Source organism: Hippoglossus hippoglossus, chromosome 5 (genome assembly GCF_009819705.1).
Source record: "Hippoglossus hippoglossus isolate fHipHip1 chromosome 5, fHipHip1.pri, whole genome shotgun sequence".
NCBI classification, from domain to species: Eukaryota; Metazoa; Chordata; class Actinopteri; order Pleuronectiformes; family Pleuronectidae; genus Hippoglossus; species Hippoglossus hippoglossus.
Window position 1 is genome coordinate 11,043,336 of NC_047155.1, and position 22,630 is coordinate 11,065,965.

A 22,630-nucleotide genomic window follows, 5' to 3' on the forward strand; every position below is an offset into this window, starting at 1 on the left:
ATGTATATAATTTTCATATGTGGTTGGAGAACATGTAACCTCCACACAGAGAGGAAGAAAGGCCCTGGACAGAGTGGAGCTTGAAATCAGAGCAGGAGTAGCAGCAGCCTCAAGAGGACAATCAGCTGATCAGAATACATGATACATTACAACAACCTAATGTATCATCTATTCTGTTTGTGTGTTCGATTCCAGGTCTGTAATTTTTCTCTGACCTGAAGCGACATCACAATTCAGCTTGATTGTTAGTTTTTGCATCAACTACCACTCAATTGAATAAGAGCAATATACAGTGTAATGTGTAGTATATTTGTGATGTTGTATCATAGACGAACAGAGGGGGCGGTAATGACACACTGACTGGAAACAATTCAACGAAGAAGAGAAACACGGAAGTGGACTGTGTTTTGGTTTCTATCACGGCGGGAAAATCTCACGGTAAACCTCTAATTCAGTATCTAGTCAAAATGTCGTTTTCTATATAAACACAGCATCAGTGTATTGTGCTGAATATCTGTCTGTAGTCTGGATACGTTGAAGCTAAAGGAGCAGACGAGCTACTGACGGAAACCTGCTCCAGTGTCTGTGAGCTGAGGAAACTCCACTAGAGGTTTAGTTTCTTATCTAAAGTCATGTTGACTCTGATGTGATGCAGCTCTGTGTGGCTCCTGTCAGTAGTTCTCCTGTCAGTAGTTCTCTACTAGTTAGCAGCTGTAACCAGGTTATTAGCTTTACTCACTTAACTACAACTCTATGTAAAAAAAAAACGTTAAGTATAATTGGACAAAGGCACTCTTACATGATTTTACTGCGACACATTATATCATTAGACTATTATTACTCATGTTGTAAAAGCAGGATCTTGCTGTTATAGGCCTGCAACTAATGATGCTATCCATCATGGATGAATCTACTAATTATTTTCTCAATTGATTTAATATCTTGAGGATTGGTTTTCCAAAAATTAAATACATTCTGAAATTAGTGAGGCATCCAATTCACACCCAAATAGAAGCTTGTTTTGTCCAAGTGATTAGAAATAAAGACCAAAATATATAAACAATTGAAAGAAAACATAGTAAATACATGTATTTAAGAGTTTGGAAAAGTTTGTATTCATCCAAGAAAATTGAAATTTTTTTCAATCAATCATCACTTCAGCTCTACTTGTATATTCTGTTGGGTAGTTTATTTTATATATATTTTTATAAATATTTATAATGTAATCTGTAACTTGTAAACCAAAGCTCAGATATAACTGTAGAGCAGCAAACTGTTTGAATAAATTAACTGGCTATGGAAGATTCCAACTAAGTAACAAATATTTTCATCTACGATCAATCTGTTACTTTTATATAGTAATTTATAATTTTCTATGTATAACATCCTGAAATAGTAAAACATGCCCATCAAAAAATGTCAAATGTCTTGTTTTGGTTGACACACAACTTAAATTGTCAGTCAAGGAAAGAGGAATATCTTCACGTCTAATATGGTGGAGGCGTCTAATGTTTGGCATTTTTACTTATAAGAAAGAGACTGAATAGATTATCAATTCATTTGTTATGTTAATATTTTAATATTAGTTGTTATTATTTAAATATTGTTGATCAAGTATTTAGGCCCTCACTGTCACAGAACTAGACACATGGCATGAACACGGTTTGAGTTTGTTTAGTATTATGTAAATAACTTAACACTTGATTCTTTGTTTTCATTTTTGGTTGATATAAAGAATTGTGTGCTACATCATTGTTCATTCACATTGCACCATTTTCTATAATTAACCTGTATTAAGTACTGTCGGTAATTTCATCTCTTCCACCAGGGGACACATGACCATGCGGTCCAGGCAGCAGGATGTGGCCAAATCTAATAATTCCCCCGGACTCTTCTTGACCGCGGACGGTGAACCCATGTCTTTCTTCCTACGACCGGGTCCCGTCAAACGCAGGCTGCAGCCGCTCATCATATCTGGAGGAGGGATGATGTGCAGTGTCCAGCAGCCAGGAGCAATCCTGCTGATTGACCAAGACGATCGAGGCTCTATTCCTGAAACTGCTGCTCACTGGTAGGTGCTGGACTGGGATGCTGGTAGAAAGTGTTTAAAAGAAAGAATACAGTGTTTTAATTAGTTATAACAAACTAAAAGAAATTGAAACAGTCAGAAATGAGGTTGCTGTCTGTTTTTTCCTCAGGTATGTGTCCATCAATTACATTCATGACTGTATCGAGAAGGGTAAACATCTAAACGTTGAGAACTACAGACTAAATCCTGAAGACATCCCGAGACATTCTGCGAGACACGTCAAGAAAGAGGGTTCTTCTGGACTCACAGGTGGTACAATATAAACACATAACACTACTGTTTGTCAGGATTTATTCTGCCATTGATTCTGTATTGTAATGTGTAGACACCTTTTGTATTACCTGTAAGATTTGTTGTCACATTAGGAATAAGTGTTATTCTGTTTGTGTTTGACTGACTTGTGTTACATACTTTGTGTCATTATAAGTAGGCAGGGCTCCCTATACCCCTGATGAAGATGCAGCCATCTTAAGTTATGTCAGCAAGCACAGGAGCGAGACGGGGGGAAACCGGCTCTGGCAGGAGATGCAGAAGCAGCATGTGACCAGTCACAGCTGGCAGTCGATGAAGTATCGCTTTAGGGTACAACTGGCTAAGAAGCTGTCTGACTCTGAGGAGGAGAGAACAACAGAGGAGGAGACCAAGGTAATTTTCCTGAAAGTGGGTGTCACCTGTTTCAACACATCACATGTTTCTTTCAGAGTTAGGTTCAGGTAGGTCCGTGCATGGAGTCCAATTCATCTACAGCTGCTCTCGTTGTATATTGTCATATGTCTTTGTGTTTAGATCAGGGCTGTTAAGGCTGTTAAGATATGAAAAATGTCATCTTGTGTGTTAAGCTTTAAACTGCCATAATTTTGACACTTTAAATATTGTAATTTTCCCGAATTTCTTTTCTGCTTCGGATTAACTGTGGGTGATGCTGCAGAAGCTGTAGGAGGAGTGTATGTTTTGATACAAACACTAGATGGCAGCACATTTTAATAAATCTATTGTACACACGATGACTTAAATTTTATTATAACACACATGAAGATATATACAGTGTATTCCAACAGCCCCTTTTCACATACCTAATACTGACGATCCTGCAGACCACCTCATAGTTTGTAGTGTTTATAAATATGTAGCCTGCAACTTCTTCTCTGTTGATAACAGACAGAAGTTCCAAAATCTTCCAGTGAAAATGCTGCTTCTCCTCAGACACATTCGCCACAGCCAGAAGCTCTTCAGACGGATCTAACACAGGTGCAGTAGGAACCAGAGCTTATTGTTTAACACCACAGTTAAAGTACACCCTGTATACTGTATCGGTATTAAACGCAGAGATTCAATGACATAATGTTTATATGTGATTTGATAATTAGCTGAACTGAAATGACCAGTTTTGGTGTTCCTGCAGATGGATGATCAGCCCGTACCAGCTGCAAGCTCACAACCTGAAAATGTCGAAGCTGAAACAACAAACGTCTCTCAGCCCGAGGAGCCTCGTGTGGATCCACAGGAAGATGCTCCTATTCCAGCTGATGGCACCGAACCAGAAGCAGCAGAGACACAAGCAACCAACTCTCCACAGAAAGAAAATGTGCCCGAGGACTCCCCATTCAGCTCGTTTACCCCCCAAAAGCAGAAAGAGAAGCAGGGGGCTTCCCCCAAGCAGGAACAAAGACCACAGCGTCAACCAACGCGCAGGCAGCTTGAGGCGTCATCATCGCCTGAACCTTACGGCAAAAAACTCAGATCATCATATTCTGCTGAGAAACTGTCCTCCTCTCCCCAGTCTGCAAAGAAAACAACAACAGACTCACCGCCTTCAAAGAGAGCCAGAAGACTGAGTGTGGCAGCAGCAGCATCGAGTGACGAATTGGAGAGCGTAGAAACTGTCGTCTCTGAAACACCACAACCAGGTTTTTATTTGTTGACTCATTTTATACTAGATTTTATACTAGAGTTTGAATAAAATGTCCAGTCATGTCAGATTGTATGATCTCTTCTCCATCATGTTCCTCAGAGGAAGAGTCAAACTCGTTGGAGAAACCAGAGAAGAGAAAAGGGAAGCGAAAGTTTGGGATTCTGGAGTTGGCTACAAAGGAGTTTGAAGATGAAAGTGAGGTACGACTACACAACACAGCACGTCCCCTTGTGACCTATAATGTCAAGGTGAGACTTTTTCTCCAGTCAGCATGACATTGCAAATTAAATAAAAATAGCTGTGCAATTACACATACACCCAAGCACAGTAAAAAATAAGAAAAATGATCCACCCCATAGACATTTACATGCAATAAGTAATCATAATCCTGAAAAATAGAATCATTCACAGTTTGGTTTTGAATTTCTGAGAGATGGCAGGTCATTGGGCAGCAGGAGTGAAATGTCTTGATCTTATTCTTTTCTATGTACATATAAACACCACTTAAAGAAGAGAGAGGTCAAAATAGTCTGTTGAGCCTGTTTGTTTGTGTCTGAAAGAAGCAAACACACACAACTGAGAGGTTGAAACAAGGGAATGTTGTTACTTTGCTTAAAAATTACATAAACAATCATAAAACAAAAAGTTCTGTAATATTGTTATGGTCATCGAATATTCAGTTAATTTCAGGAATAGCTAATATCTTTTGTATCTTCGCTCAATCTGTTCTCCTCCAACTCCAAATCTCTTAAACACAAATGCTGAGTCACAGACCTAAATTAGTTCCATGTGACAGAATCAGAAGTTGTTCTTTAAACGTTACACTGTTGTGTTGCTGTCTCTTAGTCTTCTGAGGATGAAGCTGCAGATCTCCAGAACCCACCTGAAAAAGCAGCGATACCAACCACATCAGCAGAACCACCTCGTCAGCCCTCAGACTCGACTGCAGACCTTGTCTCTGCAAAGTCCCGACCTACTGCACCCCTCCAGGAGGAGGCGCAACAGACCCAGGCTGTCAGCAGTGACAGTGCACCAGAGAAGGGCCACCCTGAACCTGGTCCTGCAGCTTCTGGTCCTGCAGCTTCTGGTCCTGCAGCTTCTGATCCTGCAGCTTCTGGTTCTGCAGCTTCTGGTTCTGCAGCTTCTGGTCCTGCAGCTTCTGGTCCTGCAGCTTCTGATCCTTCAGCTTCTGATCCTTCAGCTTCTGGTCCTGCAGCTTCTGGTCCTGCAGCTTCTGGTCCTGCAGCTTCTGATCCTTCAGCTTCTGATCCTTCAGCTTCTGGTCCTTCAGCTTCTGGTCCTGCAGCTTCTGGTCCTGCAGCTTCTGATCCTGCAGCTTCTGATCCTGCAGCTTCTGGTCCTGCAGCTTCTGATCCTGCAGCTTCTGGTCCTGCAGCTTGTGATCCTGCAGCTTCTGGTCCTGCAGCTTGTGATCCTTCAGCGTCTGGTCCTGCAGCTTGTGATCCTGCAGCTTCTGGTCCTGCAGCTTGTGATCCTTCAGCGTCTGGTCCTGCAGCCACAGAGGCTTTGCATGCAGCCTCCAGGGCCCACCTTTTCATATTTGACAGTGAATCTCAGGAAGAAAACTCCCAGCCCATCACTGGTGACAATGCTACAGCTCTGTCCAACCCACAGCCACTAGTGAGGAAAGACGCTGCACCATCACTGACTCAGGTCCAGGTAGAGGAAGACATGAAGCAACTCAGCGCACTGATGAACCAGACAAATCAGGTGAGTGTTCCATTTGTTTTCGCAGTGTGAGTTAGACTTTATTATATTTGTGTTTTTCTAAAAGATAGACGGCCTCCTATAGATCAGCTGAACAAGTCTTACTGCATTTATTTACTCTCATTTACTCTTTATTCTTGGATTCAAAGAAATAAATCCATGAAACAGATGTTCAGACTGAAATCTATTGCCATTAACTCATTAATAGTATTGGTTCCTACTCTGTTTGTCTGTTTGAAATACTTTCTAACCTCCACTAATGCTTTCTCTTCTAGGACATAGTCAATGTGACCAAAGCCCTGTTGAGGACCAGCGGAGATTTCTCTGCTGCGCTGGATCTGCTTTTGAATCCCTCCACCATTTATGAACCCGTTTGGATTCGCTCTGATGACGGTCTCTTGATCTCTGCCGATCCTGTTGTCCGCCAGCAGCTGCAGGAGAAGTACGGTGAGAAGGAGTTGGCCAAAAGAGTAGTGTTTCTCGAGCTGGAGGGATGAAGGAGAAGATCTAGAAATGTACATTGAATAACTAGTATGACAGTTATCTCTTCTTTCAAAAATGAATAGCAGACTTTCTCTGCAGAATTTTCATTAATTTAAATTGGAGACATTTTGAGGATAAAAAAAAGTTTTAAAAATGTAAAGTTTGTATGTAAATGACAATCTATCCGGCAATTTTCATTTAATTTGTGAACAGAAGCTTTTAATGCATTTCAACATGGGAATACTTTTCTAATTCTTATGTGTTTTTAATATTTTTGTTTGTTTGTCTCATTAAATTGCTTGAAAATGTGTTTCTGTTTGATAACTCTTGCTGTCATTTTTTAAATATGTTTTGTGCTTTGCCAGATAAATAATTAATAGATTGCATGAGATTTGTTAAAAGACAATTCAGTCTTTTTTCAGTGGATTTAATAAAAAAATGGCTTTCACGTGTAAAATTGAGTGAACTGGACACATCTGTCACCTCAAACTCCTCAGATTAGAGTGGAATATAATGAATGTGAAGTATAAGAAAAGAATCTGATTCATCTTCATTTTATCCAATCCACCATTTTATTTCATTTATTCCCAATATCAACCGAGTACATTCATAATTTTCAAACGATCTGCCCCGGACCAACATGAATACATAGTATCAGTAATTTCAACCCAAAAAAACAAGAAAAGAAAACCATTTAAATGAACCTCTTACATGGATCAACCTGTGCTGCAAATGAAACACAAAGACCAGTATCTGAAATACGTCCGTCAATTTTTACCCAAATATGGCCACGAGTATTGCTGCACCTTTTTTATTTATTTTTTTTTCATCTCCCCATTATATTTATGGAATCAAAAGTCAAGGCAATAATGACGACAAACATGTATGCAAATTAACACGTGAAACCATATGTCAACACAACCATTAAATCCCAGGTCAACACTGATAAAACCCACTAGTATAAAACCATTTGAGTAGGAAACATTCACATCCACCAGGATCTGCTTTACATACACCCAGGTCACATACTGTAAGTTGGTGAGAACCCGTTTAGTAAAGCAACACATACCAAGGTCTCCGTTGAAGTAACAGCGCACCATATATCCCTGGATTGAAACGGCTACATTTTCTCAGCGTTTACCTGTAAGGTCTTTAGAGGAGTCCTCCAGTGAAGCTACATTCAGCAAGGAGGAGTGCTACAGTATCTTTAAACAACACAGCTGGGATGTGACCTGCTTCAAGTGATGGAACAGTGGAGACAATACACCGACATGTCTGATAGTCTGCAAGAATTTGTGATTCTGGAACACGACAGCATGTTTTTCATGGGGAAGTCGTCAAACTAACGTGTGTGTGTGGCAGGGCTGTACAAACACTGAGACTGAGTTAGTAGGATTCTATAGCTTGATTTACATCTTTGTCGTATGTTACTGTACATGTTTGCTTTGGTTGGCTGGTGAGTGTGACGCTCTGAGTGAAGTGAGAGACAGCGTGGTGTGTTGTTACCTCCGCCAAGGACACCAGGTTTCACCCCTGTCTGTTTGATTGTGAGCAAGATTACACAACAACTACCGGACGGATTTACACAAACGTGGTGGTGGGATGTGGTATGACTCAGGGAAGAGCCCATTTAGTGTGGATCCAGATCAGGGGGCAAATCCTGGATTCTGTTTAGACATTTTCGTTGATAGAATTATTCATGGATCTTGATGAAAAGAATCTGGCATGTTAAGGGGACTAAGGCAGATGTAAATATAACAATCTGGATCTGATCACAAGGGGACTGTTGGGCCTTGGCGGAGGTTTGCGCTCTAGTGAGACCTGCTGTTTGTGGATGTTACAACCGTACAATCAATAATGTGTTTGATGTCACAGCTGAAAAGTACAGTAACGACAAAAGTATGGCTCTTTGTTACTGATCAGACTGGTTTTACATCAAGTCAAACAAAAAATGCATGTGACGTTCTCTACGTTCCTCGTTCTTGTCCGATAAAATAAATTCGTTTTTAATAATGGGTGATCTGCTGTGGTCAAAACATCTGGAAGAAGTTAACTATTCCTGAAAATATAATAAAAGCTGAATATGGCAACATTAACATTGGTTAACACAGAGTAATCTGTGAAAAAAGCATTTTTTCTGCCACAAATTAATCGATGATTAGAATAGATATGATTTTGATTAAAAACGTAGCGCACAGTCTGCATTGCAGCTATTTAGTTAAAAAAAATAAAGTTGTAAAAAAAAAGGACCCATAGCTCCTTTTCCTCGGGAGAAACATGCTGAAATAAGAAAAGGCCTGCGTTTTGACATTCTGCTTCTGTGAATCTTCCAAGAAAGAAGTAGCACTTAAATCTTTGATCCAGCAAACTGTACATACATTATAATACAAAGAGGCGATTCAAAAGATCCCCTCTGTCCCCATGCGTTGGTCAGTTTCTGCGCTAATCCAGTGGAAGCACTGAAACTGCTGGACATCTCGAACGGTTTCAAAAGACTTAATACCAACACAAAAAGGCCTCTGGGGTATACGATCACATGCCTACAGCTCTCTATGTACAGCCTGACACTACAGTCGAGCCCCGGTTCAGGAGAGACAAAGCAGGATGTGCCACTCGTCTGGAACAGAGCCCCCTGCAGGACAGCAGGAAATAATAATAATAACACCACATAATCAAAGGAATATTTCTCTAACATACAATGAATTATGATATCTAACAATTATACTTGTGTGACATATGTGTCCTTTGGCTTTGCTTATGAGGTTCCAGAGCCTTGTTTGGCTTTGATAACTTCAATTTATTTGATTTCTTTCATAAAAACAACAGTATTTGACTTGTTTGGGATGATATGTCTTTATGTGCTCAAAATAAACTGCACAAGCTGAGAACAATCTTTCCCCTGTAAAATACATCTGAGTCAGAGCGATGCACTGTTTCTGTAGCAAGAAGCATTGGTGTTATTGGCGTGATTCGTCCCTTCTTTAGGGGGCGCTGTTCCAGTTTTACTGTTGATGTGCACGACAAAACAAAAGTAGATTTTTTTTCACACTGAAACGCTCAAAATGATATATAGAAAACACCTGCTTTGCTGAAAAGGCTAATCGTATTTGAAGAGAACCGATGAAGGGTGAAAGCCAGTCTGAAAATATAAGGCCAGCTGAATTGCATAGAACTTCAGTAGTGCACTGATGCATCAAAAGGCTGTGCTCCGTTCCTCTGTCAACTTTGGCAACCCTGCAGAATTCCCCCAGAAACCAGCAGAACTCCAACACCATTTGTCTCCGCTCGTTGTTTTGGCTCCTTGGCAGGAGAGACACTGGATCGCAAATCACACGACCGGGACTTAAATAATACAAAAACAAAACAGCTTTCCAATCGAGGGGAAGTGACTTTCTGCGATCTAAAATCATAAATATTCAAATTTAAAAGATGGATGCAGTTTTTTTTTGTGTGTGTGTATGTGTGAATATATTCGTTGTTCACCGAACAAGAAGCACAATATGTACTATTTTCAATTCCTTTAGAAAAAAAGGACTTTAATTGGGTAAGAATTTGTAGAAAATATTTCTCAGCCAGTTTAAAACGTTTGAGAATTTCTGTTTTTTTTTCTCTCCGTCAAAAATGATGTGAAGCTCTGGACAAGAATCCAGTGAGGCAGCAATGAGGAAGAAAACAGCTCGGACTCTATGTGCACCCTTTTTCTCCTTGTAAAGCAAAGACGCCTCCAAACCACTTAAACAACAGAAAGAGTATAAAAGCACCAGTTCTGGGCCTGCATCAGTGACCGTGACCATCTGAACTTTAACAGGTCAAACAGGCCCAGAGTTAAGTTGGTCCACCTCGAGCAGGGTGGAGCTCCATACACTTTGAACCCCTGTGACAACGAGCGGTGGTCAGGAGGAGGCGGGACAACTAACGGAGGCTTCTGCCTCTCCGTCCTTGTCCAAGATCTCGTCCTGGATCTCGTCCGTGTTCCCTGAGTCGCTGCTGGCCACAGAGCTGACAGAGGGAGAGTTCCTGCCACCTTTGATCATCCGACGACACGTCTCCATCTGCACGTCCAGGCCTCGCTTCATGCTGCACATCTCCATGTACTCGTGCAGATGTCGGTTCATGTCGCTCTTTGCCGTGGCCAATTCCATCTAAAGGAAGACAATAGATGGATTGAAGGGGAACTGCTGCTTTACTTTATGGATTTTGTGTTTTTCAGCTAAAAAAAACGTTTAATTGCTACAGTTATTAGCTGCTCGTTCTATTTAAGTTTTTAATCAAAAAGTTAGGGAAATTATGCTGTAGGTAAATGAAATAAATCCATAAACAGACATCAACGTCCATTAGTTTCCTTAAAAGGTAAACAAAATGTTTAATTACATAGAAAATATGATATAATGAGTCTAAAAGATGTTGATTTGTTAATGAACATTTTCTTACCAACTACATAAATTCTTACAATTAAAAACTGGAATATAATGAGTAGGTACTTTCCAACTGTAACTAACAAATTAACTTGCCCTTTATTGTAAATTAGCCTCGTCATTAACAGCGTTCAGAGATAGGCCCATGTTTCAAAATAATAAAACAATGTTAAATATAATATGATGAATCATTTAAAAATGAATATGTTAAAAAGAAGACATTCACAGAAATGATGTGAAATGTAGAACAGAGGTTTTACAAAACGTTCCAGAAACTCAAACAGTGAAATAACACAGTCACAATGACCTTCCTCCAACTAAAAGAAAACTATATAACTTGATGCCATTTCCCACCCTAATCACTTTCATGAAACCTCTAAGGACATTTAAGGAATTAAGGAAAAGTTCATATTGATTTTAATGAACTTTCATCTAGTTTGTGTGATAGCAAGAAAATATTTACATTTTGGGCACAGATTTCAATTACTTAAAAACATCTTAGGAGCAAACATTCTTGGATTTCTGTGTATACAAGAAAAATCTGTTTAATAAATGAACCACAATAATTCCCAAGTATATTTATTATCTTTAAGATATTTTGGGCTGTTGTGCCTTTATAGTGTTATTTACAGTGCAAATGTGAAAATGGGGAGAGAGAATGGGGAAAGATGCAGCAAAAACTAAAGGACAACATAAATATACTGTTTGTAGGGTTATTATTTCACACACGCGCACACGCACACACACACACACACACACACACAGACAGACAGACAGACAGACAGACAGACAGACAGACAGAGGCTGTGTACCTCGATCTGGCCGATGCTCTCCTGGTACTCCTGCTCTCTGGTCTTAAATAGTGACTCTGTCTCATCGATGAGGCTGCCAAGGCTTCCATCCTGGGAGTCCTTGGAGAGCACAGACAGAGCCTCATTCATCATGCATTAGCAGACGTCTTAGGCTGCAAACGCAGCAATGATCTACACTCTGACCTGCATGAGCTCGAAAACCCTCAACGCTGTGTTGAAGGAGCCAAAGTGCAAACGTGGACTCACCGGATCAGCCGCTTCGCCGTTGCCGTTGGTCGTGCCGTTGCCGTTGGTCGTGCCGTTAGCTGCAGCGATGGCGGCTGGCACGTTGTAGTTGGTGAAGTCCTCCCACAGCAGCAGAGTCTCCTCGTTCTCCTCCCACGTCAGGCTGTCGCATTCGTCGTCGATTTCGAACGTCTCGCGCCTGGCAACAAAGGAGTTATCTGAACAATGTCTGTGTAGGACAAGGACAGAGAAACGGAAAGAGGAGGAGGAAGAGAGAGGGAGGAGAGCAAGGGAGAAGTGTAACAGCCACCAGATACAATGAAGGTCGCATGCAAAGAGGGAGACATGCTTTTAATGAGGATGAGGAGATGGAGAGGAAACAATATGGACAACTGATTGAAATGATTACGATTGTTGATGATTGGGATAAGAAATGATTGATAAGAGTGGAAAATATAGAGGGTTGTAACACAAACTTATGAAGAAGGGAGCACTGTGGCATAAACAGAGACTGTTACAGTACAGTATAGATGCAGAGATTTGCTAAATGACCATTCTGTATATGAGATACAATACTCCATAAAAACACTAGAGGGAGATGAAGGAATAATGACAACAATTCCATCTCATCTACTGTGCTGATGTGATGCAGCTGTAAAACATGCAGTTTCATTCACAGCTAAGAGTACCTGGTGCTTCTGATGAATGTGCACTGTGGATATGTGTATGTGTGTGTGTGTGTGTGTGTTACTTACAGCTTGTTGAGCATGCGTTTCATTTCGTCCGTGATGTTGAGCGCCTCTGAAACGTCCTCCTCCTCTGAAAGGCTGGGCTCGGCATCCATCTCTGAACTCTCCTCATCAGACACCGCTTTACGCTCTTTCCTCCTGCAGCAGGCCATGGCGCCCTGCAACACACACACACACACACACACACACACACACACACACACACACACACACACACACACACACACACACACACACACACACACACACACACACACACACACACACACACACACACACACACACAGACAACAACACACTCTTTAGCTTTTGGATCCAAGATGAACCCAATGAACCCAGAGGCAAAATGTAAAGAAGACAACTGGTGTCAATTTCTCACTTAATCCTCGGTCACAGACATTGTTTTATGTGTTTATTCATCTGCAAACATTGAGGAAAGAAACTAAACGTGTGTGTTCCATGTCCAACTGAAGCTAATTGGTGATGCTTGTCTCTGGTTAAGCACAAAGACATAACCAAGTGGATTCGACAGATTCAAGATGCAACAAACAGCAGAACACATAAATCAGACGGTTTTATCTGCACATTTTTCATGTAAGGCAGAGACACGTTACAAAATATGACATTAATGAAGCCTCCAGCTTGATTCACAGCAGATTTATACTTTATACTTTACACTGGGCTTTTAGCCAGAAATGTAGGCGCAATGTGATAACCTTGTGTGCGGCGAAGATAACACATCAGCATTTCACTTTTATGTGTGTGTGTGTGTGTGCTGCGTTTGTGCATATATGAGTCTGTGTATGTTGATGTGTTTATGAGTTTATTCACAGACATGCATTCCTGCTGTGGTTTCATTGACAGAGCGTTTTTCTTAGATTACTTTCAGCTCCTCTGACAGACAGACGGACGCACTGCCGATGGACGGACGGACGGACACCCACCTTCTCTGCGAGCGACCGGGCCGGACTGATGTTGAACATCTTCGACATGTCCTCCGAGTTGCGTTGCTGCGCCACATCGCACAGTTTGGCCGTGATGTCGATCCGCCTGCAGATGTCCATGTCCACCCGCCGGGCTTTCTCCTGGATCTTGGTGTCCAGGTCAGACATTTGCTATAAATTAGATAAACAGAGATTTTACAGATTCATATGCACCTTCTCACACTGTATAAACTACAGTATGTGAACTCGATTCATTGTGGCAGCGGAAATGTTTAGCTAATAGATGTATGGTCATATTGCATCTCTCAGTTAGTTCGTGTTGGTTAATCCATCTCTGTATCAGAGGCTGTGAACTTGGTGATATTATATGTGGCTAAGTGTTTGTTTCACATATATTTATCTATAGTGTTGTAATCCCAGTGATGCCATAGGGGGCATGTTTTTCCGTAGATTTAGTTTGAGATTTCAAATGTGTAAATCTATGAAAGCCTATGACTATAAACCATAACATAATACTGTCCCCAAACGATCAAAATAAATTTTCAGACACCAAATTTTTTGAAACCTTACAATAAAATACCCCTTTAAGGTGCTTGTAAGATTCATTTTGGCAATTTCCTTCATGTACAGACATATTGCATTTTTCAACATGGTCTTTCATCAAATTCTGCGTATTCTATTTTGTGTTGTAAGTCTCCAATTGACTGTTTTCCCAGTATACTAGCTTTGCAGGTTAAATAAGAATGTTTATAGTACTCAAACTTTACTTTTGAGACTTTATTTTGTCTATATTACAACTAGAATGTCCCTGAGTGGAGCACATACCTCCGCTAAGGTCCAACAGTCTCCTTAAATCCAATCAAGCTGCACCAAATTTCACACACTCATACATATCAGTCCCCTTAATGTGCCAGATTTTCTTCATCAAGATCCATCAATTATTCCTTGAGGAAACGGGGGAAATGTTGAAACCCTCTCTATCCTGCAGTGTTAAAGAAAGTAAAAAAACGATTCCTGGATCCGTCCCCGGATCAGCACCAGTATGGGTTCCTCCTCGACCCAAACCACATCCGTCCACTAAGTTTGTTGATGTTTTTGTCTAATCTTGCTTACAACCTGAAAACCAGTCAGCCAAATAAAAGGATACAACCTTCGGAGGTCAATTTTCTGTTATGATCAGATTTGTTGGGGCAGATATGGACGGGACCAATGTCTCATGTACACTGTTTCCTCTTTGAATATAAGAAGAGGGTCAACACAAACACAGACACATCCACAGACACAGGATGTCAAACTACCACTACAACTCGACTTCAAATGTCTCCACACAACCTCAGAGCTCCACAACAGCCGTGTCACTTACCCGCTTCTGGAATCACGCATTGGGGGATGAAGTAAAACACAGAAAATAACATGAAAAAATCTACAAGGTAGCAGATGCCACAGTGGAGAGAAGCAGGATAAACAACATGGCTTTCCAAAAACAAATACTTCAACTGACTATATCTATCAGTGGGCGAGCACAGGCTGGGACTGGGCCCAGTGCAGTATATTACAGCTGAATATCACACCAGAGCAGAGCTGCCAGGGAACAATACAGAGCTGTACAGGACAGGATGTGCCCTTGATCTACAGCTGCCATTTGAGCTATTTTCAATGAATGCTTGTCTTTGGGGGGGGATTTATAGATTTTTCCCGAATTCAAACGAGGTCGGAAAGGAAAGGGTGTGTTCAGTGTTAATCCTCAGACCTGTGTGAAAAACAACCTCCATTAGAATAAAGCCCCGGAATGTGTAGGAAGTGTTCTGCTGCTGGGACGCATATCAATCATGATGTGTTTAAGCACGGGAGTGAACCCAGCAGGTTTTCTTTATGATGTGACATCTTTGTCAGGCTTGAGGACGACGTCACCCTGTCGCTGAACAAATACTTACATCAGTCATCAGGCTCTTGAAGACCACGAGTTCCGCCCTCAGTCTGTCCACCTTCTCGCTCAGCTCGTCCTGGACCTCCGTCGACTCCTGGGCACTCTGAGTTCAAATGTCACATACAAGTAAATAAACCTCCTAATCGGGTGAGTGACATGTGTGTTTGACAGCATGAACTCTGCTTACCAACGTGATTGGATTGAATTTATTCAGTTACCGGTTCTTAACTGGTCTAAATAAGTCAAATGAGTCATTTAAACAAACATCTGATAAAATCTATTCAAAGTGAAAGTGTCAAAGGGACCGACATCATTGTTGTATGACATGGTTCAGGATGTGGCTACAGGTGCGGTAGATAAAGAACTGGTTACGATCTGATAAGGCCCATATAAGAAAATAAAGCTTTTATACATTTACACTGTTTTATGATGCTTTAGTTACTGTTGGCTCAGTACCCATGAGATCATTATTTACTCTCCTCTTTATATTTACCTGATGCAAATGAGGTAATGGAACGCAGCCACTTAATGTATGTTAATGTACAAGTATGGATTCGGTGGATTATTTCCAAACGGCTGAAACTTAAATCGATTTTTTGACATATTCACATTACGACCAAGAGTTAGATGAGAGGATCATCTAAAACAAGGGGAAACTGCTAGCATGGCTCTGTCGAAAGGGGAAAAAAATCCCCCCAACACGAACCCTTCAGCTCAATAATCACAGGCGGAGCCACCTTGATACAGTAGAGGCTGTTATCAGAGTTCTTTTAAGCCTTAGGTGCAGCACACAAGTCTAACGTGAATGAATGTGTGTCATATAGTTACTGTTGTAGTCTGATTGTTGAATTGAAAACCTTATTTTGTAAATTACAGCACACTTGTCATAATAGTAACAGTCTATAATACTTTTTAAAGCATTTTCTAAATAAAAAGGCAGTTCATATTTGTCCGACTGATTTTATTAACTGATATTAATTGATGAAAAGCAGCCATGTGCAGTAATGTAGGAAATTGTAGATGTGATGCATTTTTGTGCATTTGAATTGTTGACTGCTGAATCGTAATTGAATTGTGAGGCTAGTGAAAGTGCACTTGTGAGCACACAGTCATCACAGTCCTGTCAGACCGGCAGCACCTCCCCCTGAGTGGTGATGATCTAAGCTACCAGTGCCTCAAGTTTACAGCTAATTAGCCTAAAGACAAAAACAAATATAGTTAACTTGTGTCCTGCTAGCAAACAGACAGAGGGTGAAACAAACACCATTTAAATATTTATTTTTGGAAGTTTTCTTTCCAGTAGAGTGAAAGAAGACATGGACGAAAAATAGACCAAAATTGAAAAATTTGATAAATTTGAACTGCATAATTTGATTGTGGGCTCCTCATCTAATAACTATTCATTCTACTACTGTTGAGTATTTAACAATTGTGAGTGTGAGGGTATTAAGGGTATTATTATTTAACTTTTGGTTTTAAAACATTTTTGTTATAAATAATTATGAGTGCCCTTTTTCTCACTTGAGCCCCTGCCCCCCAAAATGTTTGTGCACGTCCCTGCATCCGCTATAAGGAGGCAGTAGTTTGAACTGCGTTTGTTAGGCAGCAGGATTACACAGAAACTACTGGACCGATTTCCATGAAACTCTGTGCAAGGCTGTGGTTTGACTCAGGAGAGAACATTGGGGCGTTTTTTCCACATTGAATTTGATTTATTAGAGAATGGGTGTGCATTCTGATGAAATATTTATGAGTGTGTGCAGATCCAAATAAAAATCTGTCTCTAGTGGATTTAAATGTGGTTTCATGGGCTTTTCTCAGCAGCTGTATGGTAACAAATAGAGTTAGAAACCTGCAACTAGCACAAATATAGCTGAGAAACGTAATGTGGCCTCAGCCACAAGGCTTGTTTTAATTCAAGGGAACTGTTGGGACTTGAGTGAGGTATTTGTTGTGGTGAATGCAATTATGGTTAACACACTAATCTCATTTGTTTAATACGTGCAGAAATGAAGTGTAAAAATGTCAAGTTACTGTTAATTCACTGCCTGGCATCGTTTTCGATCTTATAAACATTAGTCTAAATAGTTGAGCCTTACTTGTTTTAACTTTTAAGATAATAATTTTTTTAGCAGCTATTCCCATAATGTCCCCCTCAGTGGATGGCTGTTCTATTGAGCTATTTAACATGGGCTCTAATCTAAAGACTGACTTTTACAAACAAAGACTAAAAGGGCGATAAAAGCTGTTGACTTGAATCTGTCACAGCAAGAGCCTGTTTGTGCTGCTGTAGTAAGTCACTGCACAGCGACAGCCCCCCACTGGCTCCGGGCCCATGACGATAACTGGCTGTTTGCATTGAATTTACTATGTGTGAGCAGATTTCCGGCTCCCCCGTACACAGCGACATCTGCCCGTGTGCTCTGAGAGGTTAAAGCCCCCGGGGGGGATGCCACTCCCTCACTCTATCTGCTGTTTTGCTGACCCAGAATCTAAGACAGACACGTGTGCTGTCACCGATCGATCTGTGCTAAAGCAGAAACGGGGAAGGACACCGGCCAGATGAGCTCCTCACGCCGGCTGCTGGGATGGCGTTGCTCTTTGTCATGTAGCCCCATGGTGTGACACTTGAAATTGATTTTCGTATTTCTGTTCGCCTGTTCTGGACAGAAACATGATGGCAGGCTGCAGGTTATATTCAATGTTTATATGTATATCTCGGTCAGCTGACTCCTCCTGATGGGTTTGTAATGTGGTTTTTCTAAACTGACACATATCCTCCTGGTGCATTAGCTTCCTGTCGGCCTGCTAAGCTGAGTTCACGCTGCATAAACGCTGAGCTATATTTAAATGCACCTGCTGTGGTGGCTGTTTTAGACATGAACACAGTCTTTCCCTCAGATGTTACACATTGTGTGTGTGTGTGTGTGTGTGTGTGTGTGTGTGTGTGTGTGTGTGTGTGTGTGTGTGTGTGTGTGTGTGTGTGTTTGTGTGTGTTTGTTAAAGGACCTTTAGCATGACTTTAAATAGACTGTGCGTGTTACTGGTTTATATTTTATGTTTCCAGACCTGCTGCATGGTTTCCACCGTAGACTCCAGCTTCTCCCGTTTGGACACCTCCTCCTCCCATCTGCAACACACAGCACAGAGGTTGGTCAGTTACTGCTGGTCCTGGTCCCCTGGGGGCCGCTATACAGGGTAATGGTACTTTAGAGGGAATAATACTCTGGTCTCTGATTACAAAATGCCCTTGGCAGTGCGGGTTCACACCCACTTCCTCCTCCTATTTTCAACCTTTTGTCTGTTTTCCTCTTTTGTGGACTAATCTTTGCAAACCCACTGCCTCAATACAAAGGATAAAAGAGAACACAGTCCCATCCTTCTTCAAATACAGTAAACATTGCTCATGAATAGTTTCTGGACCTGTGAATGACTGCAGAGGGACATTTGAGCTTCACCACACCCTGAAGGGTGGAGTGTCTCTCTGCTGCAGACTGGATTCCTTCATGCTCACGGCTTCATTCCTCAGGAAGTCACAGGAGAGAGAGTCTATGATCTCACTGCCAACGGGACAAAGCAAACGCAAATCTCGTGTTTTTGACAGAGATAAAACATACTGAGAGTTTGAACATATTGGAGCAAACACAATCATAGCAGTTCTGACATTTCCTGAAGTTGACATGGACTGAATTATTCATCACTTCATAATCTCCAGCAGTGTAAGCCACAAACCCTGCCTCCTCCATGTTAGTGGATGGGACATGGACCAAAATCAAAAGTAAACTCCTGCACAGACTCTGGCTCCAAATGATGTCAAAAGTGCAAAATGGAAGCACGTGTATCGACACGAGATAATTTAGCTTAATATTTTAACAGGAAGAAGTGGAGACATGTTGGTAATCTTTGTCTACAGGCTATGAATCATCCACAAAAGTACAGCTGAGGCTGATGGGAAGGGCCTTAGTTTAATAAGTGTTTTGTGTAAGACAAAGTTTGAAAGAAAAATCCTGATGTCGACATTAACGTGATGAGATATTTCAGTTACAGATACTGCCTTTGCTAATGCCGCGGTGCTGACATGGCTAAAAATAAAACGCCAGATGCCCCCAATGGCTGCAAGCTGCACTATGATGAACTATGATTAGCAACATAGATCTCCTCTCCTCTCGTGATGGGTCATATCGCAGCTCCGCACCATGGCAGCTATGTACAAACAGAATTAGAATCGTCCATGATTGCCTCTGTGTGGTTATAACACAGCATCAGTCAGTTCAACGTGCTCCTAATACACACTCATCTGGTTCCCTGAGAGATGAGATCGCAGCCTTGCTGAGTCACTGATGCTTCCCAAAAGACAGGATGAGGTTCAGAATGAAGAGGGAACTCACTCAGTTATGTAAAGGAACCACAGAGTATCAGACACATTGATGTGACAAAGAGCCACTGAGGGACACATGTGCAGTGACTGGGAAGGGGGGGTTCTGTTTGTGTGTGTGTGTGTGTGTGTGTGTGTGTGTGTGTGTGTGTGTGTGTGTGTGTGTGTGTGTGTGTGTGTGTGTGTGTGTGTGTGTGTACTCATTTTTCTTTAACCTCTTTAGGACCTTTTCCAGTTCAAATAATGACCTTTACAGAACCAGTAGACGTCATGGGGACCAAAGCCTCGTCCTAATGAGGCAAAACATCATTTCTGAAGGTCAATATCAAGTCCTGATAAGGATAGAATTATAGGGATATGTGTGTGTTCCAAGTATTACTCTCGTTGTGGGGACTTGTCTTCCTTATGGGGACAAAAAGCAAGTCCCTTTCACATAAATCTTAAAACCATAAGGTGAAGACATGTTTTAATATTGCTTTAAGGTTAAGTTAGGCTTAGACAAGTAGTAACTAAGGTGTTTATGTGTGTGTGTGTGTTTGTATGTGTGTGCGTGTGCATGTGCGTGTGTGTGTGTGTGTGTGCTTACGTGCTGCGTGTTTGAGATATTAGGTTTCCAGTGGGAAAATGTATATATACTGGTGTAAGTTGCACATGCCTGACCATGGGCCTATATGGCCTATAAGGGAAAAAGCTGACATCCGATAACCAGGACGGACTGGGGCGTTAGCTCACCAACATAGCTTCGACACCATGGAGAAACACAAACACCGACACAAGTCACTCTGGTATCACAACATGCGTCACTGGAAATTCACTTTCTCAACAAAACTCAGCTTGTTTCCTTTCAGGACCCACTGAATGTACACTGTCTAATTAGGGAGAAGTATTCCTCGGAGGGGCGTGCCAGCTCGCACTGTGATTGAAGCCTTGTTCTAAAAACGCTGGCACTGCTGCTTCACGGGGTCCACAACACTCCGACTGTCTGCCGCAGGAACTCGGCTGAGGTCATCGCAGTTCACAACTGCATCACATCCTCCGCAGACACAAATTGGTTTGTCACAGCATCTGCATCGCTGCTGTTGTCACTTCCTGAACAACTTTTTCTTTAAGGAGCGATAACAGGGACGACGTGATTAAATCGACCCGCTGATGGAGGGGAAGCCTCTCTCTGTCGACCATATGTCAAGACTATTTATGTGATCTATCAGAGGTAATGGAGTCGTTGAAGTCTGCTTCCACGTTGTTTTGAGGCAGTTACAACTCAGCCGCCCGTAAAAGGCAAATGGAAAATCGTTGCCTTGTTTTCAAGCATGCAGATTAAAACGGCTAATCCAAACAAAGACGACACCGCGGCCGCAGCGGAGGTATTCAATCTGGCCTTCTCTGCTTCTGGTTTTGCTGAACCTTGAGCCTGACTCAGTCAAACGAACACACCCGGAGTCTCCTTACAAGGACAGCGACGGCAGGAGGGTTGGAGCCTGTGTCAACTCACAGACGTGTGTTTACTGCCAGACTTACCCTCCTCATTCCTGCTCCGATTATTCAGAAACTCTGGTTTATCACACATGTTAACTCAGCTTACAATGACAACGGAAAATGCAGAAATGGATTAAGTGGTTTCCAAATTTGAATCATTCCCAAGTTGAGTTAATTAGTGTTTCATTGAGAAAATTAAATGCCTTTTAAAGAATGAGTCATCATGGAACTATTGCACTCTACCAATCTAATAATGAACATCAGGAAATTGTTTTCTTCAGGCAGCAAAACATCGTTATCTGCACAAGCACAGAAGAAAATAGAGAAATGTAAAAAGATTCTATTTAATGGTGCGACTTTGTGTTTTGTGATGTGTGAACAAACAGCACCTGGACAGTGACTCTGAGGGAAGAACCAAAAGTGTGTGACATCAAACAGACATTTTCTCATACAATTTCTCTCTGATGAACAATAACATTCCTGCAGCACTTGCCAGCTAACACTCCCTGCCTTGTGCGGTATGCCTGGGAGTTACGCTTGTCTGCGACCTGCCTCAGTGTTTTCCCACCGCTGCAGAGAAATCGTGCTAGATTTTTTTTATTTCCTTTTTTATTTTCCTTTAATGATTAATACCTTTCAATGATTTATGTCTGCCAGAATCAAAATAATGACAGGAGCCTTGGAGGCAACAAAGACATGTTTTAATAATTACTTTGGTAATTAAAATGTTTATTGGATATTCAGATTTAAAAGATCTTACACGCACAGGCTGCAAACACCTAAAAAGAGTTCAGGGAAAACATTGAGGTGTGGTAGTGCATGTTTCCATAAATCCTCTGTTGGTCATAATCCAGTCAGTCAGACAACACCCTCTTCAAACGATATGATTCTCTGGAAAGTGTCAGGGATTAGAATTCCTGAGTGATCAGACATCTAAATTACAAGCTTAAAAACTGATCCTATGTATTAGAGTAGATTAACTCTTGAATACATGTACGTTTTTTAGGAAGCAAGATTACACAAAAACTACTTGACGGATAACTCAGGAACTCTAAAAAGGTTGGTGCTGATCCGCATCAGGGGGCAGATCCAGGAATTTAATTTTCACTTTCTTTAACATTGAGTTTTTTAAATGTATTTATTTATTTATTTCTAAGAGAATAATTGATGCATCTTGATCAGGCATGTTTAGGGGAATGTTATTATGAGTTTCATACGGGAACTGTTATGGGCCTTGGCAGAGGTACGGGCTCTACTGAGTGACATTCTAGTTTACCTGATGTTTTTCTACCATTCAGTTTGGATCAAATTTTCATAAATATTTCCAACCATTTTTATTGATTGTATCAAAATGCTAAGTTTTTTTGAATATAAGGTTGTTAAAAAGCAATATAACTATTTAGGCATCTAAGTATGTAGAAATGTTTGGCAAAATATCAAAAGAGTTAGGAGATCTTTGCATAGTAATTCGGTACAAATTATACCAATATTGTTT

The 22,630-nt window shown here is 41.1% G+C and overlaps 2 protein-coding genes across 6 annotated transcripts in view; one reads left to right on the top strand and one right to left on the bottom strand.

Annotated features, from left to right (window-relative positions):
- The first annotated feature begins 353 nt into the window (after positions 1-353).
- LOC117762027 (telomeric repeat-binding factor 2-interacting protein 1-like) lies at positions 354-6,521 on the top strand. 4 transcript variants are annotated; one of them, XM_034586457.1, is made up of 9 exons: positions 354-438; positions 1,829-2,071; positions 2,199-2,338; positions 2,520-2,734; positions 3,248-3,337; positions 3,492-3,996; positions 4,101-4,201; positions 4,848-5,732; positions 6,005-6,521. In XM_034586457.1, exons 2-9 carry the CDS (start codon positions 1,836-1,838, stop codon positions 6,224-6,226), a joined length of 2,394 nt encoding a protein of 797 aa, XP_034442348.1. In that variant the 5' UTR covers positions 354-438; positions 1,829-1,835; the 3' UTR covers positions 6,227-6,521. The 4 variants fall into 4 exon arrangements, with proteins under 4 accessions (XP_034442348.1, XP_034442349.1, XP_034442350.1 ...); XM_034586456.1 differs by lacking the exon at positions 354-438 and adding an exon at positions 586-610 and having other exon boundaries at positions 2,517-2,734; XM_034586458.1 differs by lacking the exon at positions 3,248-3,337 and having other exon boundaries at positions 375-438; positions 2,517-2,734.
- A 244-nt stretch (positions 6,522-6,765) lies between these two features.
- The window catches only part of iffo2b (intermediate filament family orphan 2b), a 28,719-nt gene continuing 12,854 nt past the window's right edge, over positions 6,766-22,630 (bottom strand). Inside the window, exons 2-8 of one of the 2 annotated variants that reach the window (XM_034586460.1) lie at positions 18,354-18,414; positions 15,292-15,387; positions 13,358-13,528; positions 12,420-12,571; positions 11,686-11,893; positions 11,440-11,538; positions 6,766-10,354 (exon numbers count right to left, since the gene is read on the bottom strand). In XM_034586460.1, coding sequence (XP_034442351.1) covers positions 10,106-10,354; positions 11,440-11,538; positions 11,686-11,893; positions 12,420-12,571; positions 13,358-13,528; positions 15,292-15,387; positions 18,354-18,414 — 1,036 coding nt within the window. In that variant the 3' untranslated portion in view covers positions 6,766-10,105. The remainder of the gene's footprint in view (positions 10,355-11,439; positions 11,539-11,685; positions 11,894-12,419; positions 12,572-13,357; positions 13,529-15,291; positions 15,388-18,353; positions 18,415-22,630) is intronic. The other variant, XM_034586461.1, reaches the window with a different exon arrangement.

Bases quoted from the DNA above. Each gene is read 5' to 3' on its own strand.
- LOC117762027 (XM_034586456.1), top strand. From the start codon at position 1,836: ATGACCATGCGGTCCAGGCAGCAGGATGTGGCCAAATCTAATAATTCC. The intron at 2,735-3,247 runs GTAATTTTCCTG...TGTTGATAACAG, and splicing joins CAACAGAGGAGGAGACCAAG to ACAGAAGTTCCAAAATCTTC. The intron at 3,997-4,100 runs GTTTTTATTTGT...CATGTTCCTCAG, and splicing joins CTCTGAAACACCACAACCAG to AGGAAGAGTCAAACTCGTTG.